This window comes from Phascolarctos cinereus, unplaced genomic scaffold (genome assembly GCF_003287225.1).
Source record: "Phascolarctos cinereus isolate Bilbo 61053 unplaced genomic scaffold, phaCin_HiC Scaffold_5;HRSCAF=322, whole genome shotgun sequence".
NCBI lineage: Eukaryota > Metazoa > Chordata > Mammalia > Diprotodontia > Phascolarctidae > Phascolarctos > Phascolarctos cinereus.
The window spans coordinates 4,041,861-4,057,294 of NW_027555958.1; the positions used below are offsets into that span (position 1 = coordinate 4,041,861).

Below are 15,434 nucleotides of genomic sequence, written 5' to 3' on the forward strand. Positions count from 1 at the left end.
CACTCTGAAGGACAGAGACAAGTCAGAAGGCCAGGGCCACTCCTGAGGCCTCGGGAGCTCTCTGGGGCTGTATTGACTGAGTACAACCATTCCACTTAAGAATAGTCTGGGAGTCGGGAGGGGCTGGGGAGGGAGGCAGGAGCTGCAGTCAGAGGCGCTTGAAACCAAACAAAGAGGAGGTCCCAGGCTCAGTGAGAAGGTGGCCCCCCTTGTATCTAGGACTGGCTCACTGCCAGATGCCTTGCTCATAGGGGAAGGTGCTGGGGTGGGGGGGATCATCTCACATCCCCAATGGGGGGGTCGGCGTAATGGTATGGATAGATGTAGCTATCAATGCATGTGTGTGTGCATACATGTTGCAGAGCTAAACGCTTCATGACAGTAGTGGAACCTCGGTCTAAATGGTCCCTTGTTCTAACACCACAGTGGCTGCAAGTGAGTGAGGGGAGGCAGTGAGGGCTTTGGCAAAGCTTGGCTTGGAAAAAGGCAGAAAAGAGACAGTCTTCTGGCAGCATTTTCACTGTTTTACCATCTTAGTCTGCTTTAAAAGAACTCAAGAAAGCCTGGGGCTTGGGGGCCCCTGGGAAGGGCCACAGGACGGTGGAGGCTGGACTGTTAAGAGACTGAAACTAACCAACTGTGATTAACTGAAAATAGAGTTTTTTCAAAAAAAGACAAAATCTTGAAGATTAAGAACTAGAGAAAATTTTGGCAGGGGGAAACTATAGAAAAGAAAAAAAAACAAAGTTGATTTTTTTTGAGAATGCTAAGAAAATAATAAACCATTCACTAACCTTACCCCCACCAAAAAAAAAAAAAGGAAAATCACATTACCAAAATAGAAAGTGAACAATGCACAAGAGAAAAAGTGTTAAGAATTATCCAAATAAACTCTGCACAATTCTGTGCTTGCAAAATTGGCAACTTAAAGGAAATGAATTATTACCAACAAAATACAAAAACAAGAAATGGTCCTTAAACAACTCAGCGCCAGAAAGTGAAATTGTACTTTAAGAAAAAGTTCTAAAAAGAACAGACACCAAGTGTAGTCCACACAGACTTAGAACATCTATCTTACGTTGTAGGAACAATAGCTGTGCTACAAAAATTCTCAATAATTGAGAAAGCCAGCTACCCGACTCTTTTTATGAGGCAAATATGTCCCTAAGATTTAAACCAGGGAGGGATAAAGCCAAGAAAGAGAACATCAGACCAATAGTTCCACTGAAAATTGATGCAGAATTTCTTCATAAAATACTCACAAAAAGACCACAGAAATATATACAGTCTTCACTATGGACAAGTTGAATTTATACCAGGGATGTGTGGGTGATTCCACATTAGGAAACAATTAGCATAATTAATCATATTAAAAAGAAAAACAACCAAAACCCAGTGCTACAACTGGTGGCTGAAAAGGGAGCATTATTCACTCAGTCAGCCAGTCTGCCATGACATGCCCCAAAATTGCTTTTGGCAGTGAATTGACCAGATGTTTTGGCATTGGGTAGAACAAGCCCAAGTGTGAAGTAGAGCCCCTGTCTGTCTGTTTTCTCATTTTTCACGAACACACACACACACACACACACACACACACACACACACACACACACACACACACACACTGAGCCTGACAATGGACTGTGTCCTCTTTATTTTCATGTTCTCCTTCGTTCTCAGGGTGTGTAGGGTTTAGGTTTGGGCTTTCATGTTGCTTTTCGGAGCACAGTCCTCTAACCCAAGACCCTCTTTTGCACTGGCCGGCTGGCCTCACACATCCCCAGAATTCAGCCTTAGGAGTTTTGCCCCTGAACTCGGCCCAGCCATGTCCATTTCCCCATCTGTGAAACAACCATGATGGGATATAAACCTGACTAACTGACGGGCACTTACAGTTGATTGGAGCTTGTTTTCAGAGCTCATGGGGAAAGGACCCCATGACACAAGCTGGCATTTGGGATCTGCCTGGCAAAGACGAAATGTTCCAGGAAGCGTCCTGGGGATTGGTGGCTATTCAGTATATGCCGTTTGTTTCCATACCAATAGTACTGTCCATTGAGAATTATGGCAACCCCAAGTCTTGGCCAGATCTTGGACCATGTAGGCCACTACTGTCTTCAACCATTCAAGCTCTAGTGAAGAAGCTCCTCAGTTATCCCTTCTTTGGTGGAAGAGGAAGTTGAGGTCCTGAGAGGGACAGAGTTGGTCCCGGCCCTGGGGCTGCTGACCTCCAGGCCAGCGCTCTTTGCATGAGGCCATTCCTTTTCATTCTGTTCTCTTTGAAGATGGGATGTAGCTGGTCTGTTGCTGCTTTCCCTAAGAACTCCCCCAGAGCGGACCTGCCATGGTGGATTCTGGGTAGCGTGAGGCTTTCCATGGACCTTGGTCCCTACTTTATTCCATGGCCTAGATCTTGAAAACTGAAGGTCCCAAGCCAGTGTTAACATATTGGAATCAGTTGACCCCAGAAATTCCTTTTTGTAGGCTAAATCATCCTCATGCCTGTCCCTTTTCCTAAGCCAGTGAGCACATGCCATGTGCCAGGGCCTGTGTTAGGCTGCCCTCAAGGAGCTTCCATTCTGCTGGGGAGATGACATAGAAACAGGAGAGGGTCTGGAGGAGCTTCTTGTGGAAGGTGACATGAAAGGGATCCAGGGTTCTGAAAGACCAAGGGAAGAGTGGGAAAGAAGACGGAACAGTGGAGCTTGTGTCTGACCCTAAAGGCAGTGGGAGCCCATGAGGATTTTGAGCAGGGTAGTGACCTGATCAGACCTACGCCTGAAAGGAGGGCTGATTTCTGTCTTTGTCGTCATATCTGCAGTGCCTAGCAAGCAGTAGGTGCCAAATCAGCGCTTAGGGATTGATTGACTTTGTCAGCCATGGACAGAAGAGAGATCGATTAGGAGGCTGGTGCCATAGTCCAGGTGAGAGAGGATGAGGCCTACACCAGAGCTGTGTGAATGGAGAGACATGGCCCAGTGGAAGGTGGAGACATGGTCAGAAATCCCAGCTCCTAGCAGTAAAAGCACTTCTGCAGTCTTTCTGCTTTCTCTGTGGGAGCCCCATCTTGGACATCTTAGTCTGTCTGTTTGAAGTCCTTTCTGGGGAAGCCTTCTGGGGTCCCCATGAGGTAATAATGACCATAGCAAAAACCAACCATTGGAAGTGACCAAGGCCATTTGCCCCCAGGCATCCCTCCCCACTCCCAGGAGATCCCATGAGTGGTGGCATTTCTAGGAATGAAACAGGTTTTTACAAACCCTCAAAACCTTCTGCCAGATTCCACCTAGAATTTGCCAACACATTTTACAACACATTTTCTTGGGGGCTCTGATGGCCTCATAATTTTTCCAAAACCCAAGTGAATGCTTTTGAACTAGAGACTGTGGAAACTGTCTCTATGGCTAATGAAAGACCCTCTGAAGAACAAAGACAGGTTTATAGACCCCAAAGTTGATCCACCTGGATGGTGTTTTATCTTCCAAACGCCAGCTCCTCTCTCTTCCCTAACCCCCCCATAAAGACCAGCTTTTAATAACATTTTATTGATGCCTTTTGTTTTTATCACCTAAATTTCCCATTGTATTATTTGCCAACCCCCTCCCCTGAAGGCCATCCCTCATAATAAAAACCATTTAAGCCACACATCTCAGCCAGCATATCCAAAAGTCTGATATCATATGCAGGACCCGTACCCCCGGGAGGAAACAAAGCAAGGAGACGTGAGACCAGCTATTAAAAGAAAAATCTAAAAATACCCCAGTAGAGCCAACATCCTCTGGCTTGCTTAGAGCCTTTGTGATGGGATTCCTGTTTCCCTTGATAGTAAAGGCTGCCTTAAACCATTCAAGCAGCAAGCATTACTTAGATGCTTGCTATGCATTGGGACTCTCAGTTAAGCACAGACAGAGACAAAGTTGTTGCTGGGGCTCTAGGAACAATGACAATAATAACTTTCCTCAGCATCATTGTCCTGTCTGCCGCTGGACACGTGCCAAGGATGCCTCCAGCAGCCCTCTAGAGCATCGGCTTAAGTCCTGACCCTGTTACTCAGTTACAGAAAGCCAGTTATTTCACCTACCTGTGTAATCGTCTGTAGAATAGTGAATATCACGGAATAATGGGAGGCTTGAGGCCCATTGAAGGGAAGTGACCCGCCCAGGAAAACACAGGCCAGGATTGGAACACAGATCCTCACACTCCGAACCCAACATGCCTTCCACTGTCCGGAGCTGCCTCCTTTTGAGTTTTTCTCCTCTTCTACATGGCACAGCTTTGGGCCCGCTTCCCTTCCTGCTGGTGTGTGAACACGGCCAGTTCATTTTGGAGAGTCAGCATTCCTGCCCCTGGAGCTGCTGGGACTTCCTTCTTATCAGAGGTGGGGAAGACGTGTTCCAGCGGGAAACGTCATCAATGACTTCAATGATCTTTGTGCACACCCTCCTCGGGGCGGGTGCTCCTTGGCATTAGGGCAGACAGAAGGGACAGCCCAGTAGGGAAGGTAGAAAATGGAGACATGGGCAAGCATCCAGAGGGATCCTGTCAGCCTGCCACTTCAGCCCCAGTGCCCCCAGGTGCACCTCCTAAGCTTTCTCGGCTGTGCAGGGAAGTGTTCCTTCCCTTGCCTCCAGCCCCAAGGACCACAGTGCAGGGGCTGCCTCAGATGGATCCGAGTGGTCTAGGTTTAATGAAGGGTGGCAGAGTGAAAGAACGTCAGCTGGTCTCAGCCTCTCAGAGGAGGATAGAGGCCCAGGGGTCAGCTGGTCTCTGAGCAAGTGTGTGAGAGTCCTCCGTCCATGTGCCCCGTCTCTCTGCTGGCAGCCCGTGAGGCCCGCGGCAGCCCTTCCACACAGAGGCAGCTCCCACCCCACTGGGAGGTCATCCCTTTGTGCATTTAAAAACCTCCATCTGCCCCTCTCTGGCCTGGGCTGCGGGACAGCAGCCCAGGTAACAGCTCCTGCTCCACTCAGAAAAAGAGCGAGGGAGGAGAGAGGGGAGCAAGGATGTGTCCAGAGCCGGCAGCCCAGGGGTGCGGAAACAAGTCATGCTAATACAAAGGGTTTCTGGGGTAGTTAGCATTTATGTGAGGCTTTAAGGCCTGCAAGACACTTTGCAAATACCTCGTGTAATCCTCACCAGGACCCTGGCAGGTAGATGCTGTTATTATCCCCGTTTTACAGATGAGGAAACTGAGGCAGAAAGAGGAGGTCTGTTTTGCTTCCTTTGGGGGGGATGGATTATACTTGCCCAGGGTGTCTGTGGCTGGATTTTGAACTCAGGTCTGGCTGCTGGATTCAGACTTGGTGGCTGCTAAGGCCCTTCCCATCTCTCTCCACCTGAGTCTGTGTCCACCTTCTGGCATTAACTGTATGACTCTGGGAAGCCCACCTCAGCCCTTCTGAGCCTCAGTGTCCTCATCTGTGAAATGGGGATATCATCTCTAGCACTCGTGTGCTCTGAGGCTCAGAGGGGACACAAAGTAATGGTGTAACTGTCCAGGCCGTCTGCCCTGATGTCAGCAGCCGCCGCTGCCCGCAGTGTCCTCCTCGTGTCCAGCTGGCTGCAAGTGCTTTCAGGGAAAGCGGAGCTCAGGGTCACAGACTTAGAGCTGGAAGGACTTATGGATGGGGAAACTGAGGCCCCAAGGAGGGAATTGACTGCCCCAGGGTCTCACAGCGTCTAGATGTCTGAAGCAGGTTTTAGTCATGTCTGGGACTCCTCAGAGTAAACATTTCAAAACTGCTGCCGCTGCCAGAGGTGAGCCCTCCCGCTCCCCTCCTCTCCAGCCAGGCCACCCACCCTGGACACCTGCGCAAAGCTCCTTTAATTTGCCTATTTCTCCCTCTTCCCAGCTCGATCCCCTCCCGGACAAGGTCCTGCAACAAAGGTCCAATGCCAATGCAATCCACTCTATGGAAAAAGTCATCGAAACCCACAGTGAGTATCTCGTGCTCGCTCTGCTCATCCCACTCTCTGATGTTGGCGCCATGCGCACAGGCCACTTCCCCTGGGACCCTCGTGACAGGCCCCCCCTTCACGTGTGCCCCTGTGTCCTCTCCAGCGTGCCCTCCACTGGCTGCCCCAAGAGCTCTGCTGCCCACCTTGAGGGGATTCAGAGTAATAGGGGTCAGGAGTCTGGCAGAGAGGCAAGCGCAGGCACTGTGCTAAGCAAGCCCTGGGAATACCAAGAGAGGCAAAGACAGTGCCTGCCCTTGCCGAGCTCCCAGTCCAGTGGGGGAGACAGCAGCGCACAGATGAGCTGGAGACAGTCGACAGGGACAGTGCCAGCGTTTGGGGGGATCGGGAAAGGCTTCTGGGAGAAGGTGGCATCTCAGCTGGATCCTGAAGGGGCCGTGGGGGCCAGGAGGGTTAGATAGGGTTGAGGCACAGACCGCTGGCCCAGGGCGTACTGTTGAACGCATCCATTTCAGCCGGCGTCCATTGACTGCCTGGTGCACCCAGTCACTGCGCTGGGTTCTCTGCTGTACTGGGTTCTCCACTGCGCTGGGATCTCCACTGTGCTGGGTTCTCCACTGCGCTGGGATCTCCACTGCGCTGGGATCTCCACTGCGCTGGGTTCTCTGCTGTACTGGGTTCTCCACTGCACTGGGATCTCCACTGCTTTAAGCTCTGCACCGGGCTAGGCCCCGGCCCGCGCTGTACCAGGGCCCAAACTATACTAGGCTCTGGGACTAGAGCAGCAGAAATGACAATCCCTGCCCTCAGGGAGCACCTGTTACCTGGGCAAGCTGCCGGTGAACACAGCTGATGGGGGGATCCAGGAAGGCTTCTGGTAGGAGGGGACATGAAAGCAGATGAGGATTCTTGGTGGCAGGAGGAGATGGAGGACTAGGCATCTTCTGCCATCCCCCCTGGCCCCCTGACCCTCAAACCCCTCAGAGACAAATGATGGGCCAGGGGGTAGAGGGTTATACTCCACCCTCCCGCCCCCACCAAGGAGCCTAACACGGTAACAGCAGCAGGAAATGCCACTAATCTGCTCACCTCGCAGCCCTGCCGCCCTTCCAGCCCATGTGTGCTTGGGCCTCGAATTCCAGGCTGAGGAATTGGTGCTCCCTCGTGGGGCAGTGGAGAGCCACAGAAGCTCCTTTCCCCTGTCTCTTTCCAGGCTGATGAGCCATTTGCTCTTCTGTCTGACAACCCATCACCTTCTTGCACGCCCTTGCACAGTCTCTGCCACCCCTGGCATGCCCTCCCTGAGCTGGGTCCCACAGCTAGTGACAAAGCCAGTCGGGGGAACCCCCAGCCCCAGCGAGGGGGAGAGTGGTGAATTTTATGTCGGGGGCTTTTTTAATAAGATTTCTGGGTCTGTGGTTCCCATTTATGTTCAAAAGCACGCTGCTTTTAAACTTGCAAATGCTTGGGCGGCCTTGGGAAGCCTCAGCCTGGATCTGGGAGAGGGAAGCTGGGGCCGGGTTCAAGGACCCCTAACCACCACTTCTTCTTCGTTCTCCAGGCAAGTACTGGCGCTCTCTGCAGCGCTTTTCCTCCACGGTGGGCTATTCCCTCCTCGAGGCTCAGAAATGTGAGAATGAAGAGGCAGAGACCGTCACCGCCCTGGCCTCGCTGTCTGTGGGGGTCAAGCACATCGAGAAGAGGTGGGTTTCCCTTCTCCCTGCCTGCCTCATGGCTGTGCCCCGGGCTTCCCTGGGCACCAGCTGGATCTCTTACTTAACGAGTCCTCTTTGCCCATTGATTTTTCACCTACCTTACTGTTGTCGGAGGGCCCAAGGGCTCATCATGTCAAGAGTGGACCGTGCGTGCCCCTCATCCCAGCGGCCGCACGGGCAGGGGGCACTTTGATCCATTCCCCGGGCTCTGGGGCCCTTCGAGGCATATAATGCCCAGCACCTTAAGGCTGCCACAGGGTGGGGAGGCAGCACAGATGCCAGTATCTGACTTTAGAAAACAGAGGCACGCATCACTAAGTGCTTCCAGTTGTGACTGACTCTTAGAAATATGTGGAAGGAAGTTTAATCCGGAACAGATTGACTTAAGGAAAAAAATGATTTCTTGGGGTGGGGGAAGCACGGTGGGGAGAGGCAGAGGGGGAGGGAGAGGGCTAGCAAGCTGGGTGGCAGCAGGAGAAAACCCAGTGCATAAAGTGCCTAGAGAAGATCTGTGACCCTGAACCTGAGCTGACTTTCTCTCTCTCTCTCTCTCTCTCTCTCTCACTCTCTCTCTCTCTCTCTCTCTCTCTCTCTCTCTCTCTCTCTCTCTCTCTCTTTCTCTCTCTCTCTCTTTCTCTCTCTCTCCCTCTCTCCCTCTTTCCCTCTCTCCCTCTCCCTCTCCCTCCCCCCTCTTCTCTTTCTCTGTTTCTTCTCTCCTGTCTCTGTCTCTCTCTGTATCTATGTGTCTGTCTCTCTGTTGATGTCTGTCTCTCTCTGTCTCTGTCTCTCTGTCTTTTCTCTCCTCTGTCTCTCCCTGTCTCTCTCTCTGTCTCTGTCTCTTCTCTCCTTTCTGTCTTTCTGTATCTGTGTGTCTGTCTCTGTCTGTCTCTTTTCTTTCCTCTCTGTCTCTGTCTCTCTGTCTCTGTCTCTTTCTTCTCTCCTCTCTGTGTTTCTGTCTTTCTTCTCTCCTCTCTGTCTCTCTCTGTCTCTGTGTGCCTTGTCTGTCTGTCTCACTCTCTCTTCTCTCCCTCTCCCTTCTCTCCCCTCTCCCTCCCTCCCTACTCCACCGCTTCTTCCCGTGTCCCTTTCCCCACCCCGTGGCTTTGGGGGAAAATCACAGGTCAGATGACGAGCCCATGGAAGAGGAGCCCCCCCTGTAACACCCAGCCCGACTCTGCTGGTCTTTCGTTTGTGCGTCTTTCGTCTTGAAGCTCTGCCAGGAGAATTCCTCTTGTCTCGCCTGCGTCCTGTCAGGGTGTTCTCCCAGAATACACAAGGACAGCCAGGTGTGACGCCACAACAGGACTGGTCTTTCTCGATACGGAAAACGAGTCTTTCTGCATCTACAGATATATCGGTATACATAGAGATCTATATCTACGTCCATAGATATATCGACACACGTGCCCGCGCCCACACCCCCACCCGCACACATCCACGGCCTATCCGTATCGACCACGGACCCGCCGGTGAGCGCGACCACGGCAGACACGTGTGGAGCCAGGCGCTCTTTCTCCACTCCAAAGCGGGCCCCCGCAAGGAGGAAGCAGCCAGTGGTGGCCTTGGGGAGACGGGCCATGCGGCGTGAAGACGGACAACAGCGGCCGCCCAGGAGACCCAGTTTCAAAGCTCTAACAATATAGAAAACAAACTTCATTAAAACTGGTGCTTACGGTTTGATTACCCACAATTCCACAGTCTCCGTTGAAACCACTCTACTCATCGTGTAGCGTATTTGTTTTTTTAGAAAAAGAAAAGGAGAAAAAAGAAAAGGGGGAACGGGTTTGTGACTCCAGCCTGCCTGGGAGTCAGAGACATCGTCTGCAAACCCCGATGATGCCTGAGGGCGGGCTTTTAATGGGGGGTGGGGGGCAAGGAGACTGATCTCTCTCTTTTTTAATAGAACAAAACCAGAAAAAATTGTGAGCGCCCACCCGGCGGGAGTCGGCTTTAGCTTTTCAAAGCTGCCCCAAGATGAGAGTTTGTGCCTTTTTTTCAATGGATCTGATGGACTTGGTGTGGCTGATTTTTCAGAAGTCTGAAGGACAATGCCTTAAGTTTAAAAGAAAAGAAAAAGCAGGACTCTGGAGCAACTTCCTCTGGCTGACGGAGCCCAGATCTGCCAGCAAGCCCAGAGCTAGCGGGAGCCTCCGGCCTGTGCTTGCATTCGGACTGAAGGCGGCCGGCCTTCCTGCCTGCAGCGCCTTGGGAACTCTCTCCTGAGGTGGGGGGCAGGCGGGCAGGGCGTTCCGTTCAGTTCGGTTGGTTTTCTGTTTGTTTTTTTGTGGTTCTATTTCATTTCATTGCTGTTTAAGACAAATGAAGGGAGTTGCCCCCAAAGTGGCAAACACTGTTGGGTGTTTTGAAGTCTGACAAATTTAAAACAATCCAAGGCGTTTTCTTTCCGGCATTGATCATACAACAATCGAACACAGCCATTTGGTTGTTGACGCATGTAGTAGACACACTTGCAGTTTTAAGATTGGGGTGCTTTTCCCTGAGAGCAGACTAGCATGAGGTATTGCTTCAATTGTAGGTATAAATAGATATATATATATATATATATGTATGTATAATGTATATTCCAAATGTACTCCAAGCTTAGAAACTTGATTCTTATGAAATCTTGATAAAATATTTATAATGCATTTATAGAAGAAATAAAAAGGTAAATATAATAAATGCAGATTGTAAAAGTCACCTTTTAAAGGTCCCTAGCAAATGGTTTCCTTGTGAATTGGACCGGACCGGTGCTGAGGGAAAGAGCAAATTGGAAAGGCTTCAGATCGCCAGAACATTAGCCACTGGGCAACTACCCTCAGTGTTTGCCTTTTAATTTCAGTTTCTGTTTGTTACCTTGGGTTTCTTTTCTGACAGGCCCTCTGTCCTCCTTTTTCGCACGTACACACGATGAGTTTGGGGTTCTTTTTTTTTGGGGGGGGGGTTGGTAGCCAGAACTAGAGATATTTGTTGTTGATTTTGTATCAATATTTTCCAATCCTGAAGAAACCTTGTTTGTGTGGTTTTTACATTTGTTTTCCATTGGGCAGTTTTCTGACTGACTATAATGATGTCAGAAGGCCTTTCTTGCCTCGGTCCTTGCTTGTACTTTTTTTTTTTAACTTTTTAAGGTCTCGGTTTTTTATTATTATTGAGGGGGGGGTTGCTTTGATTTCTGTAGAGTCAGCATCTTTCCACCAGGCTGAGGAGACATTACAATTAGAGTTTGTTTTCAGAAATGGAGCATTTAATGAAAAGCAAGATCGGCGGGTCTTGCCCGTGGAGCAGTACCCGCCAAGGTCTGTTTCATAAGTCCTGTTCTCCAAAGGGAGTGAAGGACCTTCCACATCTTAGCATCGCATGGGGGGCCTCCCTCTGTGCTGTTGGCATGCAGCTCCACTGGGGAAGACTTGTCAACCTTGACAAATATCATTTCTAAACTTCTTCCTTGAAACACCATCGTGAAGATAGAATTTTAACTTTTGTTCTCCAAAGACTGTTGGGGAAAAAATGCTTTTGAGAATGGTAAACAGGGGGGCAAGGAGTGTTGATTTTTTCCTTTTTTTTTTTTTTCTGCCATCTGGTTTTGACCCTCACTCTGAAGCGCCAGATGCTAATTACTGGAGTATGGGACTACAGGAGACCGATTGACACGTACTTTTCTTCCCCCCCCCCCCCGAGTCTGTAGAATAGTACAGTTCGCTTTTCTGGACAACCCGTGTTTTCTTGTTCCTTTTTTTGGTGACACTTGAAGTCACGATTTTCATTCCAAAATTGATTGAATTCAGACTTGTGGAAAGAATTTGAAACTGGGGGGGGGGGATAGTCCCCTCTACGGAGAAGGGGCAGCCAAGGAATTTTCTGAGCCTGGTCTAGTTTGCGCTTCAGCTTTTCCGATCAACACTAACGGCATGGGAGGATTTATTTCTTCATTTATCCTCAAGCCTTAGATTGGCACACAGGAGACTGAGAAGGGCAAGGTTTGGATGCAAGACCCCCTTAATCTCTGTAGGTCTGCCATCTCATCTGGCCTCTTGGGGTTGTTCAGACAGGGTTGGTTTTCTGTTGAGGTTTTAGGTTTTTAGGTTGGGGAGGGGGGCCGAGGGAAGGAAGGGATCATTTTTTCTCCGCTGCCCTGGCAGCATAGACATGGGCACGGGCACCCCCGTTTATCCCTTCTCTCAGACTTTTCCAAGCTGTCTTCTGGAGCACAGCATTCAGTGTCAGCAGCAGGGGGAGTGTTTGGGGGGTTCCCTCTTCACTGCAAGCAGTTATTGGACAGAAAGAAGAGTTGTTTGTCATTTTTACAAGGTGCTGGGGTAACCGGGACCTTTCTGTGGCCCAGTTATCATGTTTGGACTTTACCCTATTTACTGCATGTTGCAAAGACTCATCAAGTGAAATCTCCTTTGGTTTAATCAGCCTTCTTTGGCCCCAGGCATTCTGCATAAAGCATTGACTGTTTCACTTTGGTTTTTTTTTGTTTGGCTGGGGAGGCCCCGCACTTGGCCTTTCCGCAGCGGGGTGGTGGGGCTCCCCTTCTCCCACTGCTGGCCCATGGATGGAGCTTCCTTTAGCTCTCCGTTCTCATGCTGACCCCAGGGGGGATACTTTCTTCACCCCATTTCTCACTTGCACCTTTGCCGAGGCTACTGGGGCATTTTTCAAATGTTGATCCACAGGGTCGGTGAGTGAGCACTTTACTGGCCCCCGGGGAGAGGGTGGGGGTCATTGTTGGCACTCCTGGAGCAGCTCGGGTGGCGTGTGGCCACTATCCCCATCTGTCCCTTTTCATCCTCCCACCCCAAAGCCCAAGCATCTCTGACCCTCCAGGATGTGCCTGAGCTCCACCAGCCGAAGCCCTAAGGCTGCTCCCCCAACCTGCAGAACCTGGCGGGCGGGCCAGAGACCCCATTTCTACCCATTTGGGGCCTATCAGTGGCTGCTCCCCCCACATTGGTGTTCAGTGGGCCCTGGTTTGAAAGGGCCTCTTGTCAAAGCCATTCTGTTTCTCCCATTTCTTAACTTTTATCTCTCTATCTGTTTGGAGAAGGAGGCTGGTGGTTTCTTTTTTTCAGTGGTCTTAGACCCAGAATCTGCAAGGGGAAGGTTTGCAGGACCCCACAGCCCCTGCTGGGGAGGTGCTGGGTTGGGGGGGTTGTTTTTCAGTTTTGTTTTTATTTTCGATATAGAACATTCCTTTGTATTCGTCACAGTCATGTATTCATTCCATTCTGCTTTTTGTAAACTTTGGGGCCCAAGTGTTTTATGGGCATTGATATATATATAAATATATATAAATATATATGAATATATTTTTTTAAGTTTCCTACACCTTGAGGTTGCATGGTCTGTAAGGTTGGCATGTCTTTCTATTGTATACAGATTTTGCACGCCAAACTTGGCAGCTTTGGGGGGAAAAACAAAAAAACAAAAAAACCTGTTTTTCCCCCCTCTCATGGCATTTGCAGATTTTTTAAAAGGTGGGACATTTTCTGTAAAGCAAAATATGGAAGGAGAGTGGGGAGGGGGGAAGTTTGCGTCTTACTGAACTTACTCTGAAGAATTTGTGCTTTTTATCGTAAGAGAAATAAAAGGACTGCTCAGACCTTTGTCATTTTAAGGAAAAAGTTTATTGAGCACTTGTGACCTACCAATCATAGAGTTTATTGTATTTATGTGGAAACAGTGTTTTGGAGAAACTTCACCGCAGCCAAGTGCAAAGTGGAAACTGCCTGGGTCTCTTCAAAGATTTTTTTGTTCCTGGGGTAGGGGGGAGGGAGAGACACGGTTTTTGTTTGTTTAGGTTCATTTCCTTTCTGGGGGTGAGTGAATGCAACCCTTTCTCGAAGACTGTGCTTTGTTTAGATGAAAAACCTGATGTGGAGCCAAAAGAGTTAACTTCTCAGCCTCCACTCCTTTTTTTAAAGTGACTTTCAGATGATAGTATCCATCGATCTCACGTTCTGATAAAGTCTTGGACTGTGTGAGCAACACTGTGGTTTAAACAAATATTCTATCGAGTGCATTGAAAGGAAACCCAAAGTTTCTTCCTTGTTCTGAAGCCATGTCTTTGGAGGCGGGTGACCCTTTGTCTTTGATGTTGATTTAAAAAGTTTCCTATCAAAAGAAAAAGAAATCTAACAGTTTTGTGTGTGTGCTCCATAGTGGAGGCGATATTTTCCATTTATGGAGATGACAAACTTATATATATATACATATACATATATATGTATATATATATATAATATATATATAAAAGGGGGGTCGAAGCATTATTCGCCCGAGAGCTTATTACAGATATATAGTATCCAAAGCTGTAACTATATTATATTCTCCTTTCTCCCTATCCGTGCTCAGAATGACGTCACCATTGGTAGCAGCTACCGCTTTCTTCCGCCCTCCAGACACAGCCTCCCTCCCAATTGTACGAAATCTACTCCCAGGAAGGGCAGCAGCGTTGTCTGTGCCGACCTCTGCCATGGACCCGGAGGTCTGGCTGTCTGTCTGTCTTTCTTTTTCTTTCTTTTCTTTCCTTTTTTTCCTCCCTGTTTTTTCCCATTCTGTTGTTTCTTCACTCTCATCCTGGTTTCCTTCTGGTTCATTCCCCCCACCAGCCAATGGTGGCTTTCTCTGGCAGTACCGACTTCTATGGAACTTTCTTAGGAGTCCAGTATTTTGTGCCACATTATGACAGCTTGTTATTCTTGTGGTGTAAATAAAAAGAAAAAAAAAAGCTCGTTCCAGCATCAGCTTCGTCTTCTGTCCGCGCTCTTGTTCTCAATCTGTTGAACTGATTGCGAGCGTCTGCACCCGAGTCTGCCAAAACAGGTTTGATTCTGGGTGCTTTATAAGCAGCCTTGGGAGGTGGGAAACCCTGCTCGGACCCTGTCTCCCGCTAATCCCAGGGGATGGGGAGACCTCGAGGACCCAAGGAAGTCCACTTATGCTTTCCAACATGCAGAGGGACGTCATCAGCAGCTGCTGATAGGACTGCCTGCACCCCCAGGGGGACCCTGGCTAAGAGCAAAGAGGCAGGATGGACAGAAGGCCAACTGTGCAGTCCAGAAGGCCTAGGCTGAACTCCTGCCTCTGACACATACCAGCTAATGTCACCAGTGGACGCAGTGTGCCCCAGACCACTCTCAGAAGCACTAAGTTGCTGGTTTGCACAGGTGAAGGAAGTTTCTATACCAGGAGTTCCCCATGAAATCACAGGTTCAGATTTTCTCCTCTACACACACACACACACACACACACACACACACACACACACACACACACACACACACACACACACACGCGCGCGATGCCAAAGACTTCTGGTGCCTCATCCTAATACAGATGTGATCCTGGTCCCAGAAAGCCTGGGCAGCTTTCTCACCAACCTCAAGATGGACCTAAATGTGGCATGAGTGTCTTTTGTCAAAGGAGACCTTCCTTCAGAGAGGCTCATGTTGGGTTTGCCTGGGTTACAAAAGTCTAAGAGACCATTTCCTAAGTCACCAAAGGTTATGGAGGGACCATCCTTCATGATCAAGTCATACATCCTCCAAAGTAGTTTGGAATGGGGCTAGATACCACCAGGACAATGTCCAGTATTAGCCCAAGGGGCTGGTTTCAATTTTTAGATTGACAGTAAAATATTCACAGCCTGAAGGGAGACAGTGGAAGGTTTATGTTTTGGTTAATGTTGAAAACTAAAATCTCACCATCCTATTCAGCTGATGTGAACATTAGCCGCTTTTGGAACATTGACCATAAAACCCACATTAAAGTCCCTTCCACCTGTGCATAGATCTC

The 15,434-nt window shown here is 49.3% G+C and overlaps 1 protein-coding gene across 3 annotated transcripts in view; it reads left to right on the plus strand.

Annotated features, from left to right (window-relative positions):
- Nucleotides 1-14,380, plus strand: part of HDAC4 (histone deacetylase 4) — a 290,128-nt gene extending 275,748 nt beyond the window's left edge. For all 3 annotated transcript variants that reach the window (XM_078154602.1, XM_078154603.1, XM_078154604.1), the window contains 3 exons: nt 5,853-5,937; nt 7,478-7,619; nt 8,752-14,380. In XM_078154602.1, the coding sequence (XP_078010728.1) occupies nt 5,853-5,937; nt 7,478-7,619; nt 8,752-8,791 (267 nt within the window). In that variant the 3' untranslated portion in view covers nt 8,792-14,380. The remainder of the gene's footprint in view (nt 1-5,852; nt 5,938-7,477; nt 7,620-8,751) is intronic.
- Nucleotides 14,381-15,434: the final 1,054 nt, after the last annotated feature.